The 13,958-nt window shown below is 32.6% G+C and overlaps 1 protein-coding gene across 20 annotated transcripts in view; it reads right to left on the bottom strand.

Moving 5' to 3' along the window:
- spire1a (spire-type actin nucleation factor 1a) overlaps window positions 1–13,958 on the bottom strand; it is a 98,539-nt gene that overhangs the window by 6,869 nt on the left and 77,712 nt on the right. For 2 of the 20 annotated variants that reach the window (XM_087294515.1, XM_087294517.1), the window contains 6 exons: window positions 10,945–10,992; window positions 8,714–8,883; window positions 8,537–8,630; window positions 5,109–5,251; window positions 3,452–3,469; window positions 1,542–1,568 (listed from right to left, as the gene is read on the bottom strand). In XM_087294515.1, coding sequence (XP_087150641.1) covers window positions 1,542–1,568; window positions 3,452–3,469; window positions 5,109–5,251; window positions 8,537–8,630; window positions 8,714–8,883; window positions 10,945–10,992 — 500 coding nt within the window. Of the gene's footprint in view, window positions 1–1,541; window positions 1,592–3,451; window positions 3,470–5,108; window positions 5,252–6,864; window positions 7,626–7,778; window positions 8,631–8,713; window positions 8,884–10,944; window positions 10,993–13,958 lie in introns of those variants that run through there. The other 18 variants (XR_015515972.1, XR_015515973.1, NM_001441413.2 and 15 more) reach the window with 14 other exon arrangements.

The raw sequence follows: 13,958 nt of genomic DNA, 5'->3' as shown, positions 1-13,958 counted from the left end.
CTTTCTCTGCTCCCCGAGCTTTCAACAGTCAAAGTCAGCTTTATTGTCAATTCAACCAAATGTACAGGACATATAGAGAATCAAAATTACGTTACTCTCAAACCCTAGGTGCCTATCATATAATATTAATACAAAAAGTAGAGTTTTAAGAAGAATTTACAATAAATACAATTATACATGAAATGTAATCTAAAAATATACGTAAAATGTAGTCTAAAAATATACATAAAGAAAAAAATTTGTAAACAATAAAATACAATGACATAAAGGGCATATGGCAATGAGTGCAAAACAGAGTTGTGCAGATATAGAACATTATATAGTGCAAAAAGGCTTGTAGACATGATAATTATGATAAATAATTTTCCCTGACACTCTCTACTGTCCAATCCAATAGAGGTGAAAAACCCGGGAAAAAATAATAATTAAAAGCTCATGAGCCATTCAGCTTCTAAGTTTCTCTACGGTACAAGCATCAAGGATTTTCATGTGATTTCTCCTGATTGAAAAAAATGCATACAAACTTTTAGAAACTTAACAAGGCTCATGAGCTCCTGATTTGTAAATATGTACAAAAAAATAGTCCGCCTGAATTTGTGAGGTGTGTGTGGTTGAATGAGTCGATCTGTCGATTTATGTCAAGTAAAAAAATATATAAATAAAAAATAATAATCAATTCATAAAATAATTTTTAAAAATACATTTAAAATTATACATTTACAAATACATTTATATACTTTTTTTTTAAATTTCAAACGTTGTATGCCCACCTTAAACACATAAAAAAAATCTGTAAAGACACACACATACACAAAAAACTTTTTGCCAGCAGTGTCTTGCCTTTAGAATGAAAATACAACATTCATGCTTGATTCATGACTCTACATGGTTCCACCCTCTGCCAATCACAAGACAGAACGAAACCCACAACACAACGCTGGATGGAGACATTGAGTTCAGGAATGAGGAATGCCAAATGATGCTGAATGAAGAATTTGCATATATAGATGAATGGAAATCTTCATGCTCTGTGCTAAACCAATACACACTGTACGGCGGCCCACAAACAGCTCTAACCCAATCTAAAGTTACAGTTCACCCAAAAATTACAATTCTGTCATCATTTACTCACGATCAACTTGTTCGAGTTTCTTTTTCAATTAACACAAAAGAAGATATTTTGAAGAATGTTGAGAATCTGTAGCCTTTTACTTACTCCATAGTTTTTTTTCAGTGTTCTAGCAGTTTCTCATAGTTTGCATGTCAGTAGCTGTTGCTTTCCAATATTCTTCTATTATGTAACAGAAAAAAATAAACCCATAAAGGTCTGAAACGTCTTGAGAGTGAGTAAATGTCAATTCTTGGGTGAACTATCCCTTTAATAAGGCTCAAATAAAAGCCAACACACATCTCTAAAACTTATCTTCAATCACTTTGGCTGGCCATAAAAACTAATGATTTTTTTATGAAATGAGAAACTCGTATTGGCTTTTACGTCCTCGTCACCCAGTATTAGTTCAATGAAGCTTGATGGGACGTACCGCATGACCGCTGCCTAGTGCGTGAGCCTGACCAAAGAAACAAAACATGGCTTTATTTGACATTTAGGTAACGGCTGTAGAGTTTTATTTACAAGAACTCAATTCTTACTAAATGTTATTTGCTTACGTTTTCAATTACTTTCTACAAATACAATTATAAAGAGAACTATCTTCTTAAAAGAGTACTTAAAAATGGACAGAAAGCCTAAGAAACAGCTAGTAGCAGAATGAAAAACAAAATGTAAAAGGTTTAGACCAGAGATGCTCAAACTAAGGCCCGTGGGCCAAAGTTGGCCCATGGTAACCTTTGATTTGGCCCGCCATCCCATCTGAGGTGAGAGAGACTGATAGTGAAGGGTTAGAGATTGTCAAATCCAATGTAATGTAATTCTTTGTTTGTTTTATTGTTAAACGTTAACTGAAATCAAATGTTTGAATTAAACGGTGTAAATAAATCATACTGTCACCCAACAATGGAGAATTTGGTGAGCAAATCAAGGCAAAGGCAGATTCTGCTTGATGTATTCAACATTGAACTCCACTGTGTTATCGATGTGATTGTTTATGATTTTTATTGCAATAAGTTATCATTTAAAAAGTTATAGTGCTGTAATGTTTTCTTTTTATTCTGAAATGTAATGTTTTATTACAACTTTAATGTAATATAGTTTGGTATATTTATCTTCGGCCCACGACTCTCAATGATATTTGGTTTTTGGCTCTTCATGTGAAAACGTTTGAGCACCCCCGGTTTAGACACAACTGAAAAAACACCTTTCCTTAAATCTTTAATAAATTCTAAACTATGAGTATTATAATATAATATAATATAATATAATATAATATAATATAATATAATATAATATAATATAATATAATATAATAAATAATACAGTGTTATAATAATATAATATGTTATAATATAAAATAAAAAATAATATTGTTATAAAAATTAAAAAAAAAGGTCTCAATAATATAATATAAAAAATAAAAAATATTGTTATCATAATAAAATGTTATAACAATATAATATAAAAATATAAATAAAAAATATTGTTATAATAAACAATAAAATGTTACAATAATATAATGTTATAATATAATATAAAAAATGTAACATAAATAATATTGTTATAAAACTTTATAAAGGTTACAATAATATATTACAAAATAATATCATATAAAAATATTGTCATAATAAATAACATTTTATAACAATATAATATAATAAATATAATATAAAATATAATTCAATATAAATAACATTGTTATAATAAAATGTTACAATAATACATGTTATAATATAATATAAAAATATTTAAAAATAAACAATATTGTTATAAAAATGAACAGAAGGTTAAAACAATATAATAAAATATAATATAAAATTATATTGTTATAATAAATAATAAAATGTTATAATAATATAATGTAATGTAATATAATATCATATAATATAATATAATATAATATAATATAATATAATATAATATAATATAATATAATATAATATAATGTAATGTAATGTAATGTAATATAATAAATCTATATCACATTACCTTTTATTTACCATATCTAAAACATACTTATTACTTATCTAAGTCTAACATTCTTTGAATGTTGTACATGACTTGTGCATTATTCAAAAAGAGGAAGTTTTTTGCCTCATAATCATAAAATCACCTTGATAACCAGTAACTGAAGTGATTTTTAGTGTGGGCCATTTCCTTCAGCAGTTTCCTCTGCTGTGGCCATGCAACATTGTTCAACGAAGACACAGAACACACTCACACACACGCACACGAAGCAACTGCCCAGCTGATAAAGCATCTCATGATGAAATGACTCCTCGAGCATAATGTAACAGAATCTGTGCGCATGAGAAATATGTGTGGATTGTAGTGATTTACCTTGCCGTCTGAAGACATCTTTAGGTGTAAGGCAAGAAAGAGAAGCAGAGCAGTTACAGCTCTCTATCTACAACTACAATATCATTCACTATCTAGAAGCCGTTCAAATCTTTTTCCTGTAAAAGGTCGATGACTGTCAAATTTACAACTGATCAAAGAGCTAAACAGTTCTGAGGTTTCACAATCTGTTATAGTGCATGACTAAACGCAGTCAGCATGGCCAAATTCGAAGCAGCCTGTCCATGAATAAAGCTTCATCTGAGATTTTAGTTAAAATTTAGTAAATATAGCACAACTGCTAATGTAGTTTCTAAAACTGGTAACATTTGGGCAATAAATGATCTTTGAAAGAAGTCTCTTGTTTACGATCTGAAAAAAAAAAAAACTGTTTTCTACTTTTTTATTTATTGCAGCTACCTTGAAAATTGTGTGCTCCTCTTCAAAGAACTGGATTGGTTATCTACAGGATATTTGATATTTTAGATTGTATCATTTAAGTCTGTCTTTGTTCAGAAAAATAAGAGAATCTAATCTAATCTAATCTAATCTAATATAATCTAATATAATATAATATAATATAATATAATATAATATAATATAATATAATATAATATAATATAATATAATATAAAAATATAATATAATATAATATAATATAATATAAAAATATAATATAATATTATATAATCTAATATAATAATTCTGAAAATATATATTGACATTGATCTACTATACAAAACTTATTAATGTGATAAGAAATCCTATAATGCTATATAAACCTTAGTTATTACTATCATGCAACTTTATAATGAATTCTTTTGTTTGATGTTTCTCTCAGATTAATAAAAATGTAATAATAATCCACTTGTAAAGTGTGACGTCACACAAAGCAGCTTCTGGATCCAATGGGAAGGCTTAACAAATATTAATAATAAACGTTTACAAAGCCATGTATTAATTTCGAAAATCATGAACACAAAAAATTTACATAACAATGCCTAATTTTAGACGGCCAGAAAGTGATTATTTTGCAATAAATTGTTAAAATATCGATGTCTGTAATGCAACAAGTCTACAGACTGTTGTGTACAGCATGATTTTATTAAAAAATGTAATGTAAAAGTAGCGGCTTGGACCCGAAACAACATCGCAACTTAACAAGCGGATAGCAAGTATTAGCTTATATTTAAAGATAAATTTAATTCTTTACCATCATTTTATTAGTTTACCATGAACTTGACAAACAAAAAAGACTTTCCAAAAAGTCTTACTGATTTATATATATATATATATATATATATATATATATATATATATAAATATATAATATAGTAGCTTTATATATGTTAATTACAATGCATCCAAATGCCCTACAATACACTGAATATCTTTATATTGACCCTTCACCATAAAAAAGCTGAAAGCTGATATTATGTGCAATTCCAATCCTATATTTTCCCCAATATATCCTAAGGTGCCGTATGTTGGGCTTCTCTTTTAACTCTCTTTCTCTCCACACTCAATATCATAATATTTTCATAAGACACAGGACAGTTAGGTCTGACCACCAAATGACTGCGTTATGTTGAATTACTCTCATTTACTGCTCTGGAATTTGTTCGACAATGGAAAAAGAACGCTGTTATGTGTCAGTTACCAGAGATTTGGAGTTCTGTCGAGATGGAGGCAGGAAGTGGCGTATGTTGGTGGGAGCCTCTTTCTCAATAGAGTGTCTCCTCTGAGGAGCAATGCGTTTGTCAGGCTGAGGTGTGGAAGAAATGGGCAGGAACTGAGGTGGAGCTGGAAAAAAAGATGGAGGACAAAAAATGATTAGGGCTGCATGATACTGGGAAAATATGCAATGTTGTAGAGTGTTGCGATATCAATAATTTTCATGATATAACGAACTGGCTAAATGCTATCCTTATGCTAGTAAAATGCAAATTATTTATTTACGTTAAATAACTATGATTATTAACATTTCATTTATGGTGTATTGTATTAGTGACCATACTTAAAACAAACAGGTGCTAACTAAAAATAAAGGTGCAAACATTTAGGGCCCTAATATCCACCCGGCGCAATAAGACACAAAATGTGTTTGGTGTGATTTGTTGCAATTTTCAGACCGGTGCAACAGTAATTTTCATGTTTTACACCACAGTGTTTAAATAGTAAATTAATTTGCACCACTTTGTGGACTAATGGGTGTCTAAAAAAAAAGTGTGTTAACGCAGTGGTCGTCAACCACCGGGCCGCGGACCAGTACTGGTCAGTGGATCAGTTGGTACCAGGCCGCACAAGAAATCATTAATTATTTCAGTTTTATTTATGATCTGAGACTGAACAATCTTTTATTTCGAAAAGTCTTTTATTTTGGAAAAATGACCGTATTCTCTCGCTTACATCTTGGTCATACGAGCGTCCAAATTTAACCCACAAGCAGCATAATGCGTAAGAAACAAATGTCTTTAGTTTCTTTGCTAAGGGGAAAAAGCCCAGTGAACTGCCAAGGAATAGATCCGCAACCCATTTGTCAACTAATCTGGTGAATCCAGCATATCTGTGCAAGAAGATCAACTGATGGAGATCGCAAACGACGGCGGCCTTTTAGGGGCCGTTCACATATCGCGTGTTTCTAGAGTTTTCACAAGTGTGTTGTTTCCAATGGAGGTACGCGGCTTGAGCACAAGTGGTGTGACGTGCTTGCACCAACGAGTCCTGCAAGCGCACTGCGAGTCACGTGAAAAGAATTGACCAACCAGCTCCAGCTAGGGTGGAAAATACACATTTCAGTAAGACTAATAATCTCAGACAAACACAGAACACTCAAACACTGCAGTGCTTCGTGATTTTCTCCATAAATAAAACTTGTATTAGAGCAATGAGCATAGAATCACCAAGAGGCGACACTCTAGTGCGATTTGGGAAACAGTCACTAGATGGAGCGAAGCAATGAAAATTCTAATAGAACAATTGCATATGATAAGTCTAAAAAATAAACTATTAAAAGTGCTGATGGTTGTGATAGTAAGTGTTGTATTGTCGTCTTTCAGGTTGTATCTCAGCTTTAATGCGCTTTTTAAATAAATAAACAAAAAACACAGCAGCTGCTTGCCATCGAGACAGCAATAAGATCAAATAGAAAGCCGACCGCTTTCACTCCAAAATGGTGAAATCCGGGGCTGTTGATGGCGCTGCTGTTGCAATGGAACGTTCTATTGAGTGTCGCCTCTTGGTCATTCTAAGCTCTTTGATTAGAGTGTCAGCAATGTTTTGTCAGCTTGTCATCCTCTGAGAAAACAGTTGATGGTTGCCTAGCAACCTAATATCTACAAACACCAGGAAAAATCAAGAGAAGCAAAAAATGGAAACATTTAATTGACATTTTGTAGGTTGTTTTTTTTTTTTTTGCAATATTTTACATGAATTTAATTGTATTATCTTTCAATTTTTATACATGTTTGGTGATTAAAATATTATTATAATAAATATATCTGTTTAATAAATCTGTTTTGTTTAAATGCAGCAAAATACATTACCTATATTTACTGTGAAATGGACAAAAATATTCATATTCATTTTTCAAAATGGGGTGTAGTCAAATATGCTGAGCACTGTAGATCTTGCATATACTATTATCAAAATACCAATATTTTTTCAATATATTGTGCAGCTCTAAATACAATGCGCAAAGTGACTTTTCCAAACCACTCTGATGATCTCTGTTTGAATGAGCTTCATCGTATCTTTAAACAAAAAGTGGTACATTTAGGACCATTTTTGGTACATTTAGAATTACATTTAAAGTGGTACATCACCCCACACACCCTTAAGCCAATGAACTTACAGACACAAAAGCTAAAAATAACTATTTACTCACAATCTATTCACCTGCATTTCTAGGTGGTTTCCAAATCAAGTGATTTCTTAAAGTGATAGCTCAACAAAAATATGTACATTTGCTGTTCATTTCCTCTCATCCTCAGGCCATCCAAAATGCAGGTAAAATGTTTTCTTTGGTAGGAGAATTTCACCCTGCTGAAAAATCCAGCCTAAACCAGCCTAGGATGCTTGGCTGGTTTTAGTTGGACAACCAAGCTAGTTTTAGAGGGGTTTTGGCCACTTCCAGGCTGGTTTCCAGCCATTTCCAGCCTGGTTTTAGCTGGTCAGGCTGGGAGATGACCAGCTAAAACCAGCTTGACCAAGCCTAGCCAGGCTGGGAGCCCAGCCAAAACCAGCAATGTCCAGCTTAAACCAGGATAGTCAAACTGGTCTTAGATGGTTTTAGCTGGTCACTTTCCAGCCTAACTAGCTAAGACCAGGCTGGAAATGGCTGGAAACCAGCCTGGAATTGGCCAAAACCCCTCTAAAATCAGGCTGGTCAACCAGCTAAAACCAGCCAACCATCCTAGGCTGGTTTAAGCTGGATTTTTCAGCAGGGCAGGCAACACAAAACAAATATTTTTGTCTCCTGAAGACATATTGAGATCTTATGAAGCAAAATGATTGTATTTTACTGTACTTTTTTAGCAATTTTTCCAAGTATTAAGTTTCTTCAAGTCAGTGAATTGAATGAATGAGGCTCTAACTGGCATCACAGGATCTCTGGTCGGAGTGGCTGTCAGGCAAATCTGAAAGTGAGTTTTGACTTGTGAATTTGGGTTGACTCAGGCTGCAAATTGTTTCAGATTATTCAGTGAATCTGGATTAATTAGATCATCCAGTCCACTAAAAGAAGCAGTTCAAAAGAGTAATTCATTGGGAACCAGATATAACTTTGTACCACTTGAATGAGGCTGCGGATTAAAAGTAATGCTGCTGTAAATTACGCTCAGCTAAATGTATCATTAGGAGCCAAAGGTATTAATTACATTTTGCCTGAATATTTTGACAACAGTTTAAGCGAAAACAAATAATCTCGGATGTTCTGAGAGTGAGTGAATTGATAGCAAATGTTCATTTTTGACTAAACCACCCCTTTAAAAGCAACACTACATATTACAAATAACTGTAGGCTCTTTGACTGATTATTCAGGGGGGCTAATAATTTTGACGTCAACAGTATGTCTTTATGCCACATACGTTTTTTGCCCATGACAGACTCTGGAGACGTGTCCTCAACCAGTGAGGTGGATATGCTGGAGCTGCTGTCAGATTTGCGGGTGCTTTGCTCCTCCTGGATGAAGAAAGCGAGGCAGGTGATTTGCATATATTTGTCGTATTCAGCAGGATTCTTCAGAAAATTTCAAGCACACTCACCTCAGAGTCAGAGCTGTCCAGTTCGGCTAGTGTAGGTGCTTTGAGTAACCTTTTCCTCTGGGACAGTGAATGCCCTCCGGCTACACCGTTCACAGGACTTCGAGCCGGTGACGTGCCGTTAGCCAGAGATAGTGTGCTGATGGCCAACTTGCGAGGTCCATCTGGGATATCTGTGTGTTGACATAATCAGCAATAAGAAAAGAGATGGCCAACGCATGAGGAAAAACAGGGTTTTTGTTCACACAGCGCACAACTCCTAATTATTTGTCGAATGTGATCTTGAGAACTGGATGTTTGCATTGTCTGTTTGGAAATTATGAAATTGGATTTGTCTGGCTGTCTTGAACATTAGCCTGAAGCTTATAAGCATTCTTCTTAAACCGCCATACAGGAAAACAGAAAATAGTTTGCCAATTATGGCACCTTACCACCTCACTTACTGGACACATTTATAGAGATACTGGGAAAGAAACTCTACTCTTTGACAACATAGCGAACTATAGGATTATAAAACAAAATCTGAATGCAGATATAGCTTATAGTTCATCTCTCAAACAACATTCAATTAGACCAATTAAAAAAAATACAGCAGGCAAAATAAGTATTAAACACGTCAACATTTTTCTCAGAAAACATGTTTCTAAAGGTTCTGTCGACTTGAAATTTTCACCAGATGTTGGTAACAACCAAAGAAATCCATATATGCAAAGAAAACACAACTAATTAGTTTGCAAATTAAGTTATGCATAATAAAAATAAATTACACAGGAAAAAGTATTGAAAACATAAAGAAGGAAAGGTGTAACAAGGCAGGCCCAGACAGCAGCTGAAATCTCTCAGTAGTTCTTCAGCAACCCTCTGTAGTTCATTGTCAGGATATTGAAATCTGATCCGGCACCTCATTTTAACGATCCCCCTCCTCAACCTGCCCTCTGTTCACTTTCTTTCGTGACTCCCCAACGCTCTTCATTTTTGGCCGCGACTGACACCCACCCCCCAGCTCTTCACTTTCTTCCGCGACACTCCTCCACCATCCAACATCAAGATTTTTTTGAACATTCAAGATTTTTTTGTAGGTTTCAGTAGTTCAGTACTTTTTGCCATTTCATTGTTATTACACATAAGATTGTTTTGTTTTGTTAAATTTTTATGTTTGTATTGTGTGGGTTTTTAGCATAATCTGGTTCAATTCCATGTCAACAGCTCTTTTAGAAATATCATTCCCAGGAAAAAACATGACGTGTCCAAGACTCATTTCCCCCACTGTATTTATGTTTCTGTAAACAACTAAACAGATTTGAGAGGTGTATACCAAAAAACTATTGTTTTTTTAATGAACAAAACCATATGTTGTAGGTTACTACGCTCAGAAACAGATGGCCAAAGTGGATCAGGGTAAAAAATTACACAGGGTAGAATATAGTCATGAAATTACATAACGCTGACATCCACAGCAATGAAAATAAACATTCAAAAGCTTGGGATTGGTGAGATTTTTTTTCATAGAGGACATCTTAATAAGAAATCTCATATGCTAACCAATGCTGCATTTATTTGATGATTTGATGAAAAATGAAGCAAACCAGTAATGTTGTGAAATACTATTCTATTTTATAAAAAAAAATAAATAACAAAAATAAAATGAATAATAAAATAAAGTAACATTGTATGCATGAATGTATGTGTGTACAGCTATGGATTACAGAATTTATTAGGTATGGGTTTGAGTAAAAAATTAATATAAAACATTTGTTCTTAGAATATTTTAAGTAGAATATTTTTTCCATAATATAAACCAAATGCCATAATAAAAATTACATTTTACTCAGTCACTTACCTATGAATTCCAAATCCAGAATAACTGAGAATGTTTAAGTGGTCTCTTAAATGTATTCCATAGCTGTACTTTGTAATATACCTAGATTTGCATATTTTCTATATTTACAAAAATATACACTGCAAACAAATGTCCACATGTCAATAGTCCTCGTAATCTGAGACTAAAGTGCGACATTTATAGAACAGAGACGAAAATGGTATAAAAATAAACATTGCAGCATATTAAATATTGATGCCTGCAGATCCCAGAGTTGCATAACGCCTCTTAAACTAGAATAATCCTCATTGAGAAATAAATTCGGTGAGCTCTGCTGTTCAACCACATGGTCTGTGTTTGATTTCAGAAGCTGTCAGTGAGTGTGAGATTCATGCTTGCGTCAGGAATACTTTACCTGAGCTTCTGAACAAGTCCTGTGGAGTGCTTATACTTTTGCCTGCGCCTAGAAAGGAACATATCCTTCAATATGATCCCAACAGCACAAAACAGAACTTTATATGACATTTTACATTTAATCTATAAAACATACTAGTATTTATTTTCATGCTATCAGTACTGTATGGGTTTTTAGATGCCAGATATTGTTTCCATTGTGTACTAGTACCTAATTATTAACTGCTAGTGTGTAAACATTGTATTGAGTGAAAAGAACACAAATGCTTGATATGACAGACATGGTAAAACACTTTCCACTTTTTCTTTTTAAACTTTTATAACAAGAGAAAATAATATAATAATAAAAATATAAAAATTAATACAAGCACTGTAAAATCCAACAGTCAACCTTATCAAATGAAATGAGTTTAGTTAACTCAATGTACTGAAAATTAATTCTACTCATTTGAAAAGAGTTTTGAACTCAGTGTTGAAGGTATTGGGTTAATTAAATATCTTATTACTTCAACTTAAATAGAGTAAGTTCACACTTCACAGTACTCATATAGATTAGTTTTTTTAACTCAAATGGTTTGTTGCATTCGGTTTCCTCAAACGGTTTGAGTTGCCTTAACTCAATGGGTTTTATGCTTAGTTGGTTTGATTTCTCTTCATGTATTGGTTTTTACAGTGCTTAAATTGCTTCGTTTAATCAAATGGATTAAGTTCACAGAACTCATTAGGATTAGTTTTGAACCTAAATGGTTTGTTGCGATCGGTTTCCTAAAATGGTTTAAGTTACCTTAACTTTGTTTGGGTTTTACAGTGTAATTAAATAACGATATATAGCATAACGTAATAATAATACTAATAAAAATAGTAAATAAAAATATATAATAAAACATTAAAAATAATAATAACAATGTGTAAACATTTTTAAAAATGCTATTTATAGACACTCATGAAACTTAGTTACTAAAATCTAATAAATAAGTATTAATGTTTTTTTTATATGTACAACTAGCTACGTACTAGTATTTATTATTAGACACTGGTATCTTTTATAATTATTACTAGTAAAAATTCCTACGTTTTATGTAATAATTAGTAAGAAGAGCCACACCGTTAAAATCCAGTATAAATCCAAATAACAAAATGATCTACTAGTAACATTTCAAATAAACACTAGTATCTAATAAATGTGCACTACTGGTATTGACCACATATATACTATTAGCTAATCATTAAGTACAAGTACATAATAAATAAATACTGTTATGAAATAAATTAGAGCTAATATATTATATTTAATATGCTATTTTGGTATGAAGATCTAATAAATACATATTAGTAATTGATGATTAAGTACTAGCATCTAAAATAGAAGTACTAGTACATAATGAAAATAAATAACTGTACATAAAATAATGAACTGGTCACAACTGGAATTTATAAATTAAATAATTTTAATGTCAGAATAAGCCATATTATGTAATAATCAGTAACAATGTCTAATGGTTAACTATAAAAACTAGCATCTTATAAGTACTAATATTCAATGAATAAGTACTATTATATTTTTTTCAAGTACTTGTATCTAAAGTAGAGATACCCTAACTAGGACACTCGAGCCAAGATTGGCCTATGGTAAGCTTTGATTTGGCCCACCGTCCCATCAAGAAAGGGAGAATGACAGGTATTTATTTATACAACAGATAATGTCATTAATGATTTAACCTAATATTGTGTTTGTTGTACAGTTAAGGTACAAAAAGCTAACTGAAATGAAATGTCCAAATTAAATCATGTAATTGATCTTTTGTTTTTTATGTAAATACTGTCACTTAGTACTGAGGACAATGTACAAGACCTCAGCAACTCGACTATTCAGCATTAAACTCCATTATAACAGATTTTTGTTCATTTTTTAATGTGATACATTCCTTATAAGATGTACAAATATAAAATAGTTTTTGCTATTTATTTTTAAATATTATAAAATGAATTACGAAATCTCCCATGGCAACTTTAATAAAATACAGTTTGCTCTATATTATTTGGTCCAGAACTTTTAATCAAGTTAGATTTTTAGCCCTTTTTAAGAAAATGTTTGGGCACCTATGAAAAGAAATATTTACTAGTAGCATGAAAATAAATACTGTGCTTTATAGATTATGTTAAAATGTCTTGCCATATCTTTCTGAACCTGACATTCACATAGTAAACCAATAGAAGAGTAAGCCACACCTATAAGTGAACCAATCAGCAGCTCTGTGACATCAGCACACAGAAGCACAAACACAGCGCAGCCACACATAAGCAGCAGCCATACTGCACAGAGGATCAGGGAGATGTGAAGGTGGGGGAAAAAACACACAAAGCAGGAGGAATTGCAGAGGAAAGTCCAGTGCAAGCAACCATACTGCTGTGCAATATCAACTCAACTCCAAGCTACTGTATAATCTTATAAAGCATCTTTGCCTGTTTAAAAAAATCTTTGCTCATCATATGTTACACAATTTTCTGTCAATTTCTGACTCCCTAAAGTCTGACTCATGCTGACTATTGTCAACTTATCCAGACTTTAAATCATGGCAAAGAAACTGAAAAAGTCCTTATATTCCAGCCTTTAAATGTCCTGTGTAGTGCTTTGAAATGTGCATTTTGTACTCTAAATTTGATGCAATCTCAACTGAAACATAGACAGGGCGGGACATATAGTAGCTCCTCCCATTAAAAAAAAAACAGCCAATATCGTTGTTTTTATCACAGCTCTGCCAATGAGATTGGTTGAGTTTAAGCGGATCAAATGAAAAGCCAATGAGAAGCATCTTGAAGGGAGCGGGGCTTTTTAGATACTAGAGAGCATTTTATTGGTCAGAAGATTTGACAGTCCAATTTGTTATGAATTCATTAATTATTCATAAATAATTAATTCACCACCACCTACGTCGACGATGCTATCGTCCATCGTGATGTTTCACATTAGACATCACAGAATGCCAAATTGATCGCCCAACCCTATGCTCAAGG

The sequence above is a fragment of the Danio rerio genome, chromosome 19 (assembly GCF_052040795.2).
Source record: "Danio rerio strain M-AB ecotype USA chromosome 19, GRCz13ab, whole genome shotgun sequence".
NCBI classification, from domain to species: domain Eukaryota; kingdom Metazoa; phylum Chordata; class Actinopteri; order Cypriniformes; family Danionidae; genus Danio; species Danio rerio.
Note: the sequence above shows the minus strand (reverse complement) of the source record. Positions and strands in the feature narration are given on the sequence as shown.